The sequence below is a fragment of the Hyperoodon ampullatus genome, assembly GCF_949752795.1.
Source record: "Hyperoodon ampullatus genome assembly, chromosome: 1".
In the NCBI taxonomy this organism is placed as follows: domain Eukaryota; kingdom Metazoa; phylum Chordata; class Mammalia; order Artiodactyla; family Ziphiidae; genus Hyperoodon; species Hyperoodon ampullatus.
The window spans coordinates 62,531,061-62,547,520 of record NC_136914.1 but is presented as its reverse complement, the minus strand read 5'-3'; the positions used below and the strand labels follow the sequence as shown (position 1 = coordinate 62,547,520).

General features: G+C 43.4%; 1 protein-coding gene across 1 annotated transcript; it reads left to right on the top strand.

The window, feature by feature from the left end:
* Window positions 1-6,049: 6,049 nt before the first annotated feature.
* MSS51 (MSS51 mitochondrial translational activator) lies at window positions 6,050-9,390 on the top strand (the record flags this gene model as incomplete). Its single annotated transcript, XM_079710744.1, is given in 10 exon segments — window positions 6,050-6,067; window positions 6,071-6,251; window positions 6,254-6,287; window positions 6,569-6,712; window positions 7,548-7,609; window positions 7,612-7,671; window positions 7,877-8,443; window positions 8,755-8,857; window positions 9,162-9,303; window positions 9,307-9,390. Coding segments are annotated over 10 exon segments (1,395 nt in total).
* Window positions 9,391-16,460: the final 7,070 nt, after the last annotated feature.

Genomic DNA, 16,460 nt, shown 5'->3' with positions numbered 1-16,460 from the left:
TGTGTTTTTGGTCTTGCTTACTTTAATATTCCAGAAAATTTTATTCCTCTTTTAAAATAAACAGGTGGAATGCCCCTGATGACATTCACTCAGAAAGTGCCTTGCTCTCCTTTCAGGGAAACTGAATTTTACAAATTAATTCTGGACGTTTCCCCTACAATTGATTTCTTTCTGTACCATTAAATGACCATTTGTATTCTCCTTTTCTGGGTATCATATTTGTACTTAAACCTACATTGGTCACTGTTGAGTTGTGTTTGAGCAGTGTTCGTTAGGTTAAAAAGGACTTTGGGCTTGGGAGAGCTCATCCTGTGTCTAGATTGACATCTAGAACTCTAGGAGTTCCTGTTCCTCTGGGCTAGTGTTTACCTTTTCCAATCAAATACTGACTTCTGAACTAATCCCAAAGGCTTTTTCCTGACGCTGTGGACTGGGAGCAGAAATGCTGCCTTAGTGAGAGAGGTCCAGGAAGCAGTAAGCTTCATCTTTCCTCAGCCTGCCTGGCCTTTGGTGAGTTTGGGAGTGTTGACAGAGTTCTGAGCCTTCTTGGCAGAGAAGGAAGGTCAGAAGGAGAGAAGTCCCAGGGCAGGGGGTCAGGTCCTTATATGCCTCGTTAGGGAGAATTCAGTGTTGTCTGTCTGGTTGGCAGGGCATACCTAATCACAGAGACTCAGCATTTCAGCAGTTTGCAAAGGAAAGTGATACGAAGGGACAGCTGCAAATCAGCCACAACGTAGATCTGAGGAGATCAAGCATTTACTTCACTTGGAAGAAAGAGAGAAGGAAGGAAGCTGAGGGCTTAGCAGGGTAAGTTACTTTTCCATCAACTCCTCTGCTTGCTTAGTTTATAGTTGAGTAAAGCATTTATCACTCCAGGGAGTGTTAATCACTGATAAAGCAGCTGAATGTTGTCCTAATAGCAATGTTGCTAATGTGTTTCTCCTTTTCTCTTTCTCTTTCCTAACCCCTTTTGAGGATCCCCAATGATGAGCTTCACTCACCCTTCTCTTCCCTTCTCCCTAAAAACATTTTTTGTTTGCTGGTGAATTTGAGAAAATTAGATGGGCCTCACTGGTCTGGAGATGGTGAGAAGATGACTATGATTTAGGTGAAATTTGAGGCTGTTGATGGTAAGGAGGGGTGAATACGGGAGACCTAGGTATGGGGATAAGCTAGCTAATATTTTAGAGAATTTAGAGATGAAGGATAAGGGTTTTTGTAGGCCATCCAGTTCATGTCTCCTCTCCTCTCCAGTCCTTGGTGTTGGTGTTCTCTCTCTTATATACTGGGAATAAATTAGACCCCAAATCACTGCCTTTGTTTCTCTCAGGTCAACTCCCCACCCCCGAACTTGGAGGATACTAGGCCTCATTGCAGGAAAGTTAGAACTAGGGGGCCTGGGTACACAAACTCAGACATGAGCCTGATGATATATACAGATGCAAATGCAAAGACCTGGCTCCTCATTCCCACCTTCTTACCTTCCTGCCAGAAAATTGTCCATTTGTATCAGGAACCCACTCTAGACACAGAGGAAAATATGGCATCAGGGATTTCACCAACTTCATGCCTCCCCAAGCTGTGTGATCCCTTGACTTCCAGCCAGTTCAGCCAGTCTTCCAGTGGACTTAATCTTCCACTGGAGGAAGACCTCTCTTTGGAAAGGTGGATAAGTACCTTAATGGTCTTAATTGACTTCCATTGCAGAATAAAGGCCTTTGGTTGAATATCAGGAAGATATTTATTATTACTTCTGGAATTTAAGACTCTTGATTTATCTCAAAGATACTTTTCCTCCATACCTGTAAAGAAAAGATCAGTCCATTCTTTCAAGGTTTAAGAAGGTGGTGTCTTGCCAGAGGGGGCTGGGTAGATACGGCATATAAGTACTTATTCTAGAATTGCAGTGGTTCTGGGAATGTGATGAGAATGTTTGGTGATTAAAAGTGGAGGAAAGGGCTTCCCTGGTGGCACAGTGGTTAAGAATCCGCCTGCCAATGCAGGAGACGCAGGTTTGAGCCCTGCTTCGGGAAGATCCCCCATGACGCAGAGCAACTAAGCCCGTGTGTCACAACTACTGAGACTGCACTGTAGTGCCTGCAAGCCACAACTACTGACGCCTGCATGCCTAGAGCCTGTGCTCCGCAACAAGAGAAGCCACCTCAATGAGAAGCCCGCTCACCGCAACGAAGAGTAGCCCCCACTCCCTGCAACTAGAGAAAGCCTGTGCGCAGCAACAAAGACCCAATGCAGCCAAAAATAAATAAATTAAAAAAAAAAAAGTGGAGGGAAGAGCCAGGTCAGTTTTTGGAAATGGTGTCCTGAGGTTTGAAGGCAATTCCATCCACCCTTTAGTAAAGAGAGATAGCCCTTAAATCCTAAAATAATGTACTATCTTTAGGTCTAATTTCTTCTTTATTGGTGGGAATGTAGAAGATATGATATGCAGATGAACTTAGTTATCTTTTTTTTTTCTTTTAAATTTTATGTATTTATTTATTTATTTTTGGCTGTGTTGGATCTTCGTTGCTGTGCGAGGGCTTTCTCCAGTTGCGGCGAGCGGGGGCCACTCTTCACTGCGGTGCGTGGGCCTCTCACTGTCGCGGCCTCTCCTGTTGCGGAGCACAGGCTCCAGACGCGCAGGCTCAGTAGTTGTGGCTCACGGGCCCAGTTGCTCCACGGCATGTGGGATCCTCCCAGACCAGGGCTGGAACCCGTGTCCCCTGCATTGGCAGGCAGACTCTCAACCACTGCGCCATCAGGGAAGCCTGTTATCTCTGTTTTGTGGACTCTGCAACTGGCCGTTCATCTGTGGGATGAGGGGGGAGAATAGGGATGGAATGAAAGGACAAGGAGAAAGAAAGTACAAAGGAAAATCAGATTCGTTTCTCCATTAACCTGAGGACCGTGGTTTGCAAGAGCCATGTTGTAAGATAATGGATATTAGCTGGATGATTTGGGGAGGGTTTTTGTTTGATTGTTCTGCCACCTACATCTCAGCTGAATGATCATTCTGGAGTTTTTTCCTAACAGATCTAGTCCAGAAGGATTAAATGTCAGACCATTTTTGTAACAAAACACAATTCTTGATTTGAACTTTTACCTCATTCACAGTAAAAACAACCACTGTCAGCATTATCCTCTTCATTTCCCTGTCCCTGGAGGCAGTTTATCTGGGGAATAAAACAATTTTTTAGCTTCAAAATCTCTATAGATACCTTTCTTTTTTTTTAAATTGAGGTGAAATTCATATAACATAAAATTAATCCTTTTAAAGTGAGCAATTAAATGACATTGAGTACATTCACATTGTTGTGCAACCACTACCTCTAACTAGTTCTAAAACATTTTCATCACCCCCCACAAAAAGCCTATAACCATTAATCAGTTACTCCTCATTCCCCCTTCCACCCAGCCCTTGGCAACCACGAATCTGCTTTCTGTCTCTGAATTTACCTATTCTTGATATTTCATATAAATGGAATCATATAATGTGTCGTTTTGTGTCTGGCTTCTTTAACTTAGCATAATATTTTTGAGGTTCATCCACATTCTACCATGTATCAGTACATTTCTTTTTACGGCTGAATTTATATATATATACATATACATATATATATATATCTCCCAATTTGTTTATTCATTTATCTTTTGATAACCTTTAGTTTGTTTCTACCTTTTCGCTACTGTGAATAGTGCTGCTATGGACATTTGTGTATAAGCATTTGTTTGCGTACCTGTTTTCAGTTATTTTGGGTGTATACCTAAGAGTGAAATTGCTGGGTCATATGATAATTCTATATTTAACTTTTTGCAGAGCTGCCATACTGTTTTGCACAGCAGCTGCACCATTTTACATTCCTACCATCAGTGCAGGAAGGTTCCAGTTTTTCTGCATTCTCACCAACTCTTGTTATTTTCTAGTTTTTTGATGATAGCCATCCTAATGGGAGTAAAGTGGTGTCCGTGGTTTTGATTTGCTTTTGATTAGTCGTGTTGAGTACCATGTGCTTCTTGGAAATTTGTATATTTTCTTTGGAGAAATGTCTATTCAAGTCTTTTGCCCATTTTGTAATTGGGCTGTTTGTTGTTGTTGAGTTTCAGTTGTTCTTTACATATTCAGGATATTAATCTCTTATCAGATATATGATTTACAAGTATTTTCCCCCATTCTATGGGTTGCCATTTCACTTTGTCCTTTGATGCACAAAAGTTTAAAAATTTTGATATAATCCAGTTTATCTATTTTTTCTTTTATTGTTTGTGCTTTTGGTGTCATATTCAAGAACTTGGCAAATCCAGTATCATGAAGCTTTTCCCCTGTGTTCTTCTAAGACTTTATAGTGTTTTTTTTTTAACATGAAAGTTACCATTAAAAAAATTTTTTTTTAATCAGTTAATTTATTTTTGGCTGTGTTGGGTCTTCGTTGCTGCACGCAGGCTTCAGTAGTTGTGGCTTGCGGGCACTAGAGTGCAGGCTCAGTAGTTGTGGCGCACGGCCTTAGTTGCTCCACGGCATGTGGGAGCTTCCTGGAGCAGGGATTGAGCCCGTGTCCCCTGCATTGGCAGGCGGATTCTTAACCACTGTGCCACCAGGGAAGCCCCTAAGACTTTATAGTTTTATCTCTTACACTTAGGTCTTTAGACTTAATAATCCAACTCAAACCATTCTAGTTCCTTAGTTCCCAGAATTTTCCCATTTACATTTGTTATGGTCACACTCTTCTTTGTGCTTAGAGTTCCTGTTTCCCTATCTTTGTGTATTCACAGTATTGACATATTTCATGGCCTATTCCAACTGCTGCTTCATAAAATCTGTCTGTAGCTCACCAACTGAGAGACTCTCTTCTTCTGATCTCCCATTAGTGCTTTAGTTTCACTTTTCTTGTAGGATTTATACACTGCCTTATATTATAGTTTATATCTAATGTCTCTCTAAGACATTTAGATGTTAAGTATATTTTTTCACATTTGTTTCTGTTATAGTATTTTGCAAATGATTTTATCTGTTTATCAATAAATATTTATGTTTTATTTTTTCCAATATAGTCCCTTTTGTTTACTCAGCCCTCATGGAAGGAATGGGAGAAGACAGGCCAGGGAAAGAGGACACCACAAGAGTTCTCTCTAGGTAGTGGGTGGGTGTGGGTTTAGTTCTACTTCAGAACTCACCTTTTTAGAAAATTTTCCTAATAATGTGCATAACTTGGCATTGTAGTGCTAGTGCTCATTTGGTATTGCATTTGATTTCTACTTTTTGGTTTATTGCTTATAAATGTGATGATTCTTTTAAAATGAATGTTTTCCTCCCCCAACTAGATTAGATTGACTGTTTCTCCAGTTAGATGGTAGTTTTGGACAACCAAAACTTTTTTTTTTTTGCGGTACGCAGGCCTCTCACTGTTGTGGCCTCTCACGTTGCGGAGCACAGGCTCCGGACGCGCAAGCTCAGCGGCAATGGCTCACGGGCCCAGCCGCTCTGCGGCATGTGGGATCTTCCCGGACCGGGGCACGAACCCATGTCCCCTGCATCGGCAGGCGGACTCTCAACCACTGCGCCACCAGGGAAGCCCAACCAAAACTTTTGTTGCTTTTTCCTCTCTTTTAAGTTGATTTTTTAAAATACACTAATAGTATACAAATATATTCTTTGTATAAAAAGTCACACATTACAGACAAGTCTAAAGTTCCCTTTTATCGATCCAATTCCCATCCTAGTGCCTTTTTCCCTCCTCAGAGTTAATCACTGTTATCAATTTTATATGATCCCTGCCAGACTTTTTCTAAGCATCTATATTATATATAGAACTTCATGTATAATATATATATGTATAATTATATTCACATATAATTATTTCTCTTTTTCACAACTGCCTGTGGTGATCAATAATCTGTAGATACGAAATAAATCTTACTGATTCCTGGGCCTGAGAGACTGGAATGACAAGTGAAAGGTCAAACATATGAAAAAACATCATATGTGTCCAACTTACAAAATTCCATTCCATATCTGTTCTACGTATAGTCCCCAGGTATCACTGGACAGGCCATGGCTCCACGGTCCCAATGACAAAGGCACAAGAAACTCCCCTCATCAGTGGCTTCCATGGTTGTGACCCCACCCACAGTTGTGACCCCACCCACAGTTGTGACTCCTGTGCCTCTGACCCTCTCAAAACCTGGCCCTAGCATTGATACACTTGGCTTCTTCTCCTTGGAGAATAATGTTCCTGGCCTATCGCAGATGATCCTTCAAAGCTGAACATGAAAAGCTATGAAGAATACAAGTGAGTGACTAGCTCGATGGAAGAGTTATATATTGTCACTGGTAGAAGTGATTCATAAGGTGGAGAGGGAGTATAGCTTGGAGAATATTGGGTATTTGCAATGAGGGATTTTCTCATCCTGACTTTTGCCAGTTTTATTACTATAGAAGAAATATAATTTGCTTAAAAGAGAAACGACGGGAGTAGGAGAGGTGCAAATATATAGGAGCCAAGGTAAGGGTCATGAGAAATTTTGGAGGTGTTTTTCCTATTGCCACTCCTTCTTCATGCTGTCTCTGCAGGTTGGTGCTAGATGGGGATACTCCTGTATCAGGCTTTGGATGTCGATGCTTTCAAGAAATGTTCCAGAAGACGGAGGACACATTCCGATTCTGTGCTCACTGTAAAGTACTCCCTAGTGGCCTTTCAAACTCCAGGGTCCTCTGGCAAGAGGTGATTAGTTGGGGGCTAATAGGGGAGACATCTGGAATGATCCTATTCTGAGACCTCATTGCAGGAGGAAAGGTCTGAGAATTTTCAGAATAACTTCAGGCTTGCTCCTCATTTTGTGTGATCTAGGCCACAGAGAAATTAGAAAAGGGTTGCTTATAAGGCTCCTGATTATTTTGGTATTATGGGGAGGTTAGACAGAGACTAGAGTATAATCCTTTCTACCTCTCTTCTCTCTCTTTTTTTTTTTTTTCTTTTTTTTTGCGGTACACGGGCCTCTCACTGTTGTGGCCTCTCGCGTTGCAGAGCACAGGCTCCAGACGCGCAGGCTCAGCGGCCATGGCTCACGGGCCTAACCACTCCACGGGATGTGGGATCTTCCTGGACCGGGGCACGAACCCGTGTCCCCTGCATCAGCAGGCAGACTCTTAACCACTGCGCCACCAGGGAAGCCCTACCTCTCTTCTCTTGAGCACTTAAGTGGTAAGACCACATCTGTCCAGGGAGGTTGGGGTCAAGCCACACCTGTGATGACAGGACAGCCACAAACTCCTGGTGTTTTTTTGTTTCTGTAAGGGATGTAAAAAGTTAGTTCTAGATAGAGGCTGAGGTGTCACTGTAACCCAGGAGAAAAATTACATTCCCACTCCCTCCTGCCTCCTCTGCCAAACATAGTCCCCAGATTTGCTGCAGCAGCTGTTTTTCCTCTCCCTACTTTCCTCACCCAGTGATCTTTCTTCCCAGGTGCAGGAATATCAGTTCCCTTCCCCAGGAGTCCCCCATTCACCTTTGAGGGATAGGAACATCTGTTTCTGGGCCTCATTCTCTCAGGTGCAGAAATGTCTATTACTGTGGTCCAGAGTGCCAGAGGTCAGGCTGGCCAGCACACAGGAGGGTTGTCAAGAGCTGTGTCTTGTAGCTGTGGACCGTCTAATGGAATGGCTTCTGGTCACAGGTGGAGTGACAGTATTGGGGAACTTTGCCATAATGGTCATAGTTGATGGTACTTGGAGAAAGATATGAAAGCATGTTGTTTTGAGGAAAAAATGAGGAACTGAGTGGGACAGGGCAGTCTTGGGGACAGGTTGGGAGAATGAACATGGAGGGAATATTGAAGCCAGGGAAGGATTAGGTCATTTCTTATTCCTTCTTTCCTGCAGGTGATTTTGTCCTTCCCTCAGGACCTTGGTCTTGGCTGACTGAAGTCGCACAGGGCTGGGACACCTGGTTTTCTATGCGACGTTTACAGCTAGAGGCTACTCTGGATGCTATGCTTGGTAGTCAGGCCATGACCACCCTGTGGGCCAGTGTAGGATGGCCAAGGCCAGATCCAGATGTCCTGCAGGGCTATTTGAAGCAGTTGCTGACAGATGCCCTGTCACGGCCCTTGACACTGGGCTTTGGGCTTCGGGCCTTGGGGATAAATGTTGGGAAGGTTGGGGGAAGCACAAAGCACGTGGTTGGTGCTTCTCATGCAGAGACATTCCTCACTCACCCTGGGGACTATGATGAACTTGGCTACATGTTTCCTGGGTACCTTGGCCTCCATGTAATCTTGGTGGGTGTAGATGTAGCTGCTGGCTTTTCACAGAGTGCCTCACCTTCACTCCTGGAACCTGGCACAGTTCAGCTTAGTGGCCATAGGGGCCTCTATCATGACTTCTGGGAGGAGCAGATAGAGTCTGGGAAGATAGCCCATCCAGATTTGGTGGTGGCATTCCATCCAGGTAAGAGTCATTTGTTTGGGGGAATACAGGGTCGGTCCTCTGGGAGTTTTCCATCCTGGCTCTTGTACCTTTAGAAGCCCATTCATTTGGTCAGGTTAAGCATAATATAATGAAGACCTTGGTTGAGCATTAGCCATATGTGCTACACCTGGGTCCATAATTTTCCATTAAAGAATCTGGGGCGGGTGATGGTGGTAAATGAGCATTGGAGGTGAGCAAGGTGAGGGTTGGACACAATCAAAGAAGTATGTTGGTTAGGGTCTAACTTAGCATTTCCCCTTTCTATTCCCATCTCCATTTTTGTTCCATAGGTTTCCATGCTTTCCATGCTTCCCCGGACCTAATGGAGGCTTGGCTGCTCACCCTCTTGCTACTTCGTGATTATGAGATCCCTACGATGATTACTGTTTACAGGTTTTGACCTCCTCCTATTTGTGATACCTCCCCAATTCACTCACACCTCTATGTAGATGAGCTCATTTCTCTCCCCCTTGCTCATCTTCTGCCTTCTGGTGAGGATTTTCTTCCTTCCCATGCTTGGCTTTCTCATCCCTTCAAAGTGCTATGCTAGTTAATTGAGTAGTTAGTCTAGACATTTGGGAGGGAGGGATAGCTGTTGCGTTAGTCCAGCCTTAGGTAATTTTTGGGATTGATGAGCAGTTCCTCTCTTATCTCTTTCATAATCAGCAGAGCAATTTTTCTTATCTGTCTCCCATAGCCAGCAGGAGTTGTCAGCCTCTTTGCAGATTCCGGTGGATCTGGTGGCCCTGGATACACACATCACAGCCTATGGAGCTAATCCTTTTGTGTCCCTCAAACCTGAACAGGTCTACTCCAACCCCAACAAGCAGCCAGTATACTGAAGTGTCTACTATATGATGTTTCTTGGAAGCTCCTGCCAGCTGGATAAGAGGCAATTGGAAGAGAAAGTAAATGGCAGGGCATAAATAGCTGAGCCAGATCCTGACTGGATGTCTAGAAAATGCAGAGATTGTGATGAAATTACCTGCTGATGCCAGATTATTGCCAACTTTCAAATCCACTATATCGTAAACTTAATTCACTTGTCCTGGTAGATTCTAAGCTGAATGGGAGCTCCTGTGACTTATTTCCAAGAGGTTAGCCACATGTAGCATCTAGAGACAGGATTCTAGATTTAGTGTGTGGCAAAAAGCCCTTATATCAGTCTTTGGAGAGCCTTAAGTTCCTAAGAGTTTCCTTCATGAGAAAGTTATACGTTTTGACTTTAACCGGATGGCACCAAGGAGAAGAATGGCACCTTATTCTTCTGAAAAAGACTTTCTACTTATACAGCAATTTGGGCTAAAAAATGCAGAGGTCTTAATGACTTGAAGTAGTGGAAAAATGAGCAAGTCAGAGAAGTGGTTGGGAACATGGGGGAGGTTGTGAGGATTGGCACACTGTTCTACTTCCTGGCTTTTTCGAGATACATGTCTCATTGTCCTATTTTCTCTTGGGGACTTGTAATTTTAGAGCAGCTTTTTGCCCCATGTGTTGTATTTTAGGTATCCCAGGGTCTTCAAGACTTTACTTGAATATACTGGAGTTTGTTATCACCTGGTCTATACCACAATAAACTCAGTTTGGGGCTTCTTAAGTCACTTGTTTTATCTTATTTCCTATTCACTGCCAAGTGTTACTTGTCTACACAGAACATCTCAAGATTGGAGGTTTCTCTCTTGCCAAAGGAGTGATTAACATCAGCTCTCTGTTTGGGTCTGCCATTCTACCACACCCTGTCTATTGTCATCCTTCTCTTATCACACTCCCAGGATTAGAATATTCCCTAGATATTCATTTCTACAACTTGCTGTGACCTCAGCCTCTCCACTTATATCCAGAATATATATATAGAACCCTTACAACTCGATAATAAAAGGACAAATAACTCAACTTAAAAGTGGGCAAATGATCTGAACAGATGTTTCTCCAAAGAAGATATACAAATGATCGATCAGCACATGAAAAGATGCTCAACATCGTTAGTCATCTGGAAATACAAATCAAAACCACAATGAAAGAAAGCACTTCTTTTGCTAGGATGACAACAATAAAAAAGACAGATAATAATAGGTGTTAACGAGGATGTAGAGAAATTGCAGCCCTCATACACTGCTAGTAGGGATGTAAAATGGTGCAGCTATTTTGCAAAACAGTCTGGCAGCTTCTCAAGAAGTTAAACATTAAGTTACCATTTGATCCAGCTATTCTGCTCCTAGGTGTGTACTCATGAGAAATGAAAACATTTGTGCACAAATGTTCATAGCAGCATTATTCATAATAGCCCAAAGGTAAAAATAACCCAAGTGTCCATCAACTTGTGAATAGATAAACAAAATGTGGCATATACATATAATGAAATATTTGGCCATAGAAAAGAATGAAGTACTGATTCATGCTACAACATGGATGAACTTTGAAAACATGCTCATCTGTGTTCATGTTAAGTGAAAATCCAGTCATGGAAGACCACGTATTGTCTGAGTGCATTTATATAAAATGTCTAGAGTAGGCAAATCTATGGAGACAGTAAGTAGATGAGTGGCAGCATAGAGATGAAGATGGTGAGCATATTGGGGATGATGGCTAAAGTGTATGGGCTTTATTTTTGGGGTGATGTAAATGTTCTAAAATTGTGGTGATGGTACAACTCTGAATATATTAAAAACCATTGAATTGTACACTTTACATCAGTGAATTATATCTCAATAAAGCTGTTACCAAAAACAGTTTTTAAAATCAGTGTAAAAAATGAGAATATTTGTTAAGTGCTTAACACAGTGTCTAGCATATAGACACTAGTATTTAATAAATGGTAGCTATTATTGAATACATACCACTTTGAATATTATTCAGTAACATAAATAGATTGAACTTACTGAGCAAGATGGTTCGACAATGGAAAACCCAGTCAGAATGCCATTTTTGTGGTTCAGATGATGTAATGCATGTATCAGCTAAAGTGACTAATGGTAGTAGTTAGGGAAAAGAAGAGGTCTAGCTATAACAAGGAAAGTAAACAGGTAGATAATATTTTGTAGCTAGAATGTGAAAGTAAAATCTATAGGGCTTAATTACTGATTGTTATGGATGAAATGTGATATATCTATCAGAGTCTAATCAGGAGACAGAAACCACACAGTAACAGGTGACACAAAAGTTTCCAGCTTAGAGTGGTGGTGACAGTACATGAAAGTGCCTTAGCTTCACGCTAAATGCTGAGGATTCCAAATGGCTTTTACCCTTAAAGTGTTTACAATTTAATAAAAGACTGATGTTAAGCAGGGGCAATATAATGAGTTACATTTTCTAAAGTCAGCATATGAAGTGAAAAAGCTGTATTTTCAAAACTACATTGAAATTCCCTGAGGATAACACTCCATTGTGGATTCCAACATATCCTTCTCTCAACAAGTCTATCAGAGCCAGTTATTTCCTCCACTATTGGAAACAGACATCTGTTTATTTAGTTGATCACTGGATGAAATAATTGGCTTGAGTCTGGGGGGCCTTGTTGTAGTCAACCAAGTATTTACTGAACATTTTATTTCTAGTCTCTAGAGATATCCCTGTTCTCAAGGAGTGTACATTCCGAGGGCAGCAGGGGGAGATGACAAACAGTAAATACAGAATTTTATATGCTTTTAAGTGCTACAAAGAAAATTAAATAGGGTAATTAGTGTGTATAACTGGTAGTGGTGTTAGTGATAGTGGGGCTACTAATGCTACAATGTTCAGGGAATACGTACCTCTCTGAGGAGATGGATGACATTTGAGATGTAACATGCAATAGAGAACATTGCAAATAAGAGCAATAACAAGTGTAAAGATCCTGGGAATCTCTGGTGTGTTTGGTCACAAGCTTGGTGTGTTTAGGCAGAAGGCCATTTTGACCAGAGTTTAGTGCTTGAGAAGGAAGGTGAAGAGGGATGAGATCAGAGAGGTAGGCAGTGGCCAGATTATATGGGGCTTAATAGATCATGGCTAGGAGTTTGGATTTTATTCTGGTTCCAGTGGGAAGCTAGTGGAGGAGTTTAATCAAGGGAATTATATGACCAAATCCTTTATTTAGGAAGATTAGTCTAACTCAGAGTTTCTTAACCTCAGCACTACTGACATTTCAGGCTGAATAATTCTTCGTTGTAGAGGGATGTCCAGTGCATTGTAGAATGTTTAGTAACATCCCTGGCCTCTCCCCATTGATACTAATAAAACCCTCCTCCCTAGTTGTGACAACCAAAAACATCTCCAGACATTGCCAAATGTCCCTTTGGGGACAAAATTACTGCTGTCTGTACAAAACGTATGTGTGTTTATTTTAATTATATATATATATATATATGTGTGTGTGTATATATATATATATATATATATATTTTTTTTTTTTTTTTTTTTTTTTTTTTTTTGCTGCCGCACTGCTTGGCATGCAGAACTTCCCTGACCAGGGATTGAACCCACGCTCCCCTGCATTGGAAGCACAGTCTCAATCACTGGACCACCAGGGAAGTCCGGTATGTGTGTTTAAACACAGTGGAATATTCACATTAGGAGAAGCATAACGTCTCCTATTTTATGTGAACTCTGGAGCATATGATGACCTTCAGAGGTGTTTTATTTTGTTTTTGCTAAGTTTATGTGGTGGAATACAGGCAAGTTAAATACTCATGTGCTATGACTACTGGTTTGTTTGTTTTTTTTTTTGGCTGCATTGGGTCTTTGTTGCTGTGCGCGGGCTTTCTCTGGTTGCGGTGAGTGGGGGCTACTCTGTTGCAGTGCGCAGATTTCTCATTGTGGTGGCTTCTCTTGGTGCGGAGCACGGGCTCTAGGCTCGTGGGCTCAGTAGTTGTGACTTGCAGGCTCTAGAGTGCAGGCTCAGTAGTTGTGGCACATGGGCTTAGTTGTTACACGGCATGTGGGATCTTCCCAGACCAGGGATCGAACCCGTGTCCCCTGCATTGACAGGCAGATTCTTAACCACTGCGCCACCAGGGAAGCCCATGACTACTGTTAAATGTGTCCCAGCAGACATCTATAAAAGGTTTTGTTGGGTGCAAAAAACGGAGTCTACCCAAGGGAAGGTAAAGAAAAGAAGGTCAGGAAAAGCTTCTCGAGGCAGGAAGGAGATGGGTTATCTTTGAATTGAGTCTTAATAGATTCATAATTGTTAAAAGGCAGGCAGTGCTTTCTAGGCAGAGGCAGCATGAGGAAAGGGTCTCTGGTCCTGGAGGGCCTTGTATGTCAAGAAAGAAGGACAAATTGAAAGGATGAAGTGGGAAATCTAGTGGTCTCTACCTGAATAGACTATCGGATATTTGGGCCTATAGCTCAGGAAAGTGGGTGGGAAATAGGAGGTTTGGAAAATAACCTCTCAAGCTGATAGTTAAGGCAGAGGGAAGGGCGGGGATGAGATCACCGAGGTAGTAATATAGAGCAAAGGAGTAAGGACAGGCTTCTTAGGGAATGCTTAAATTCCAGACATCTCCAGGCAGATTGGACAGAAAGGCCCAATATTTTCCAGACAGATTGGTGAGAGCTGGGGAATTAATGCTGGGTACCCAGAGTGTCGTGCGGTTTTGTTTAAATTTGGCAGTGACCTTTCTCAAGTACCTTCCACTTCACCCCTGTTTTGGGGCTATGTATATCTTGCTTTTGCCACTTAAAAATTTAATCCACCCTATCCCACCCCCATGAGGAAGCTTTTGGGTAGAAAAGCATGTGGAGTAATATGTTAATAGTTCTCAAACTTTAGTGTGCAAAGAACCACCTGGAGGGCTTGTTAAAACAGATTGCTGGGCTTCATCTCTAGAATTTAATTCATTAGGTCTAAGGTGGAGCCCAATGAGTTGCATTTCTAACAAGTTACTAGGTAATGTGGCGGCTGCCAGTCTGGGGACCACAGTTTGAGAACCACTGTAAAAGGTAGCCAACTGGTTCTTTGCTCTGGAATGTAAACTTTCTTAATGAGTTTAAGATACTGGTCTGGGCCCTTGAAATTGCCTCAAATGTTTAATGCTAGGGCTCTAGTGTGAAGGGAGCCTGGAATCACCTAACAACTCCCTTCTGGAGTGGTTTTGATTAGTGCATCTCCTGTTCCCACTATCTAGGAGCCTGATAAATATTAATTCAATTCCCAAGGGACTAATAAAAGACACCGCCTTTGTCCTCAGAAGACAGGGAGGATGGCACATCAGGCGGAGAGGCTGCCCCTGGCCTCCCAGTTTCGAGCCCTTCTTTGCCGCCCACCACTGAAGGGGCTTCGGGATTCCTCAGGACGGCTTCAACTTCCCAAATGGCTTGAGGGAGCCCAGAAGGAGCTGTGATAAAACTGGCTGGTGCACCCGAAGAGAGCGTCTTTCCGCAGGTGGAGCGGCGAGGCGGGGCGGAAAGGAAAACCCGAGCAGCGGCACCGACAGCCGCCTGGACTGGCCCTGTTGGCACCGCCCCCTGCGATCCTAAAGGGCTCGGGCGGCGGCCCTCGGCGCCCCGCCCTTCCCGGGCCCGCCCCCGGCTCCATCTTGCCCGAGACCAGGTTGGGTCGTGACGCTGCTCCACGGGGTCAGGTGAGGAACGGCGTACCTTACCCTTGCCACCCCTCGTCCCCCTAAGTCGCCTCGCCCCGGCCTGCTCTGAGGCCTGCCAGCCGGGAGAGGGCGGGGCCCCGCGTGTGTCCCCGAGCCGGGGGGCGCTGGAGGAGCCTGTGGGCCCCGGGAGTAGCCGGCGACTCGGTGTGCGCGTTTTGGGACCCGGGCTGGCTGGTGGCGGCGTTCGGGCGGGGGCGCATTAGGGCGGGATCGGCGAGGCGGCCGGGCAGCGGGAAGTCCTGTTCGCCGGTCGTCTGTGCCCCTTGGCTGTCCGGAGGTCCGAGGGAGCAGTGAGGCCTCCCGCGCAGGCAGGTGGACCACAGGTGGAGGGGTTGAGGACAGAGGATGGCCCTGCTGAAGCGACCTCAAGGAGGGCTGAGTAGGAAAACCGGTGAGCAGCACCGAAAGCAAAGTCCGGCTGGTGACTAGACTTCCTGGTGACACAGCAAATTTAGGGAAACTTGGGACGTTTGTACTTGATTAGTGAACCTAGGACAGAATGCGGAAGCCTAAAACTGTACACTGGTTCAGGTTTATAATTCTTGGGAACTATTCAGGGAAGTGGCATTCCAGATTTGATTCCTAGTACCTTAGCAGCAGCAAACGTGCGCTGATTTGAGCCCGACCTGTGTGAACACTTCTACAGAAGGAGATGGCTGATGTCCACCATAAAGTGACAAATGAAAAGAAGTCGTCCAACTGCCTTTAAACTCTCTTAATTTCTGCCAGTTGGTGGGGAGCTGATCTGATAATCTGTCCTAATTAGATAATGAGTGTAATGAGTTACCTATCAGGCAGGGAAGAAGTTTCAAGTACTAGATAGAGAGGTAGAAGAGAGAATTTCGAGCACTGCAAAGTGAAGCCTCCTTTCAGTCCTTGCTGGTGGTGACTGCCTACCCTGTCCATGCAGAGCCTAGTCGTGCCTCCAATTCTTTATTGAAGGGCCCTTGCTGACAGATTTAAATGGTCTTTCCCAATCAAGAGGCAGGTTTTGGAAAATTGTAGTATCTGCTGTTGGCCATCTTCATACACCCTTTGTATTTTGTATTTGTTTCATAAATTTGCAACAGCTGCCTCCTGTGTTCCTGGGCTTCATGCCATCTCTGAGACTTGAATAGTGAGACCCACCCCTTTTAGTAGTTGACTCACTGGGTGGAGATGGTTTGGAAAATCAAGAATGCTTTTCTAGTCTTTTAAAAGTAGTTGCTGACGGAGGATGTTGAAAAGGAAATAAAAGTTCTGGTTCACTGGTATAGTCTGATTATTCCTTGGGCAAAGGTGAGTAGTTTGTTGAGTCACCAAATTCGGGTTTGTTTCAGCTTTTTACAAAAGCTTTTTAAATCTGCATTTTGAATAGATGATACATGCATAATTCCAAAAGGACACTTAGCCCTTTTTTTTTTAGTACATTGAAA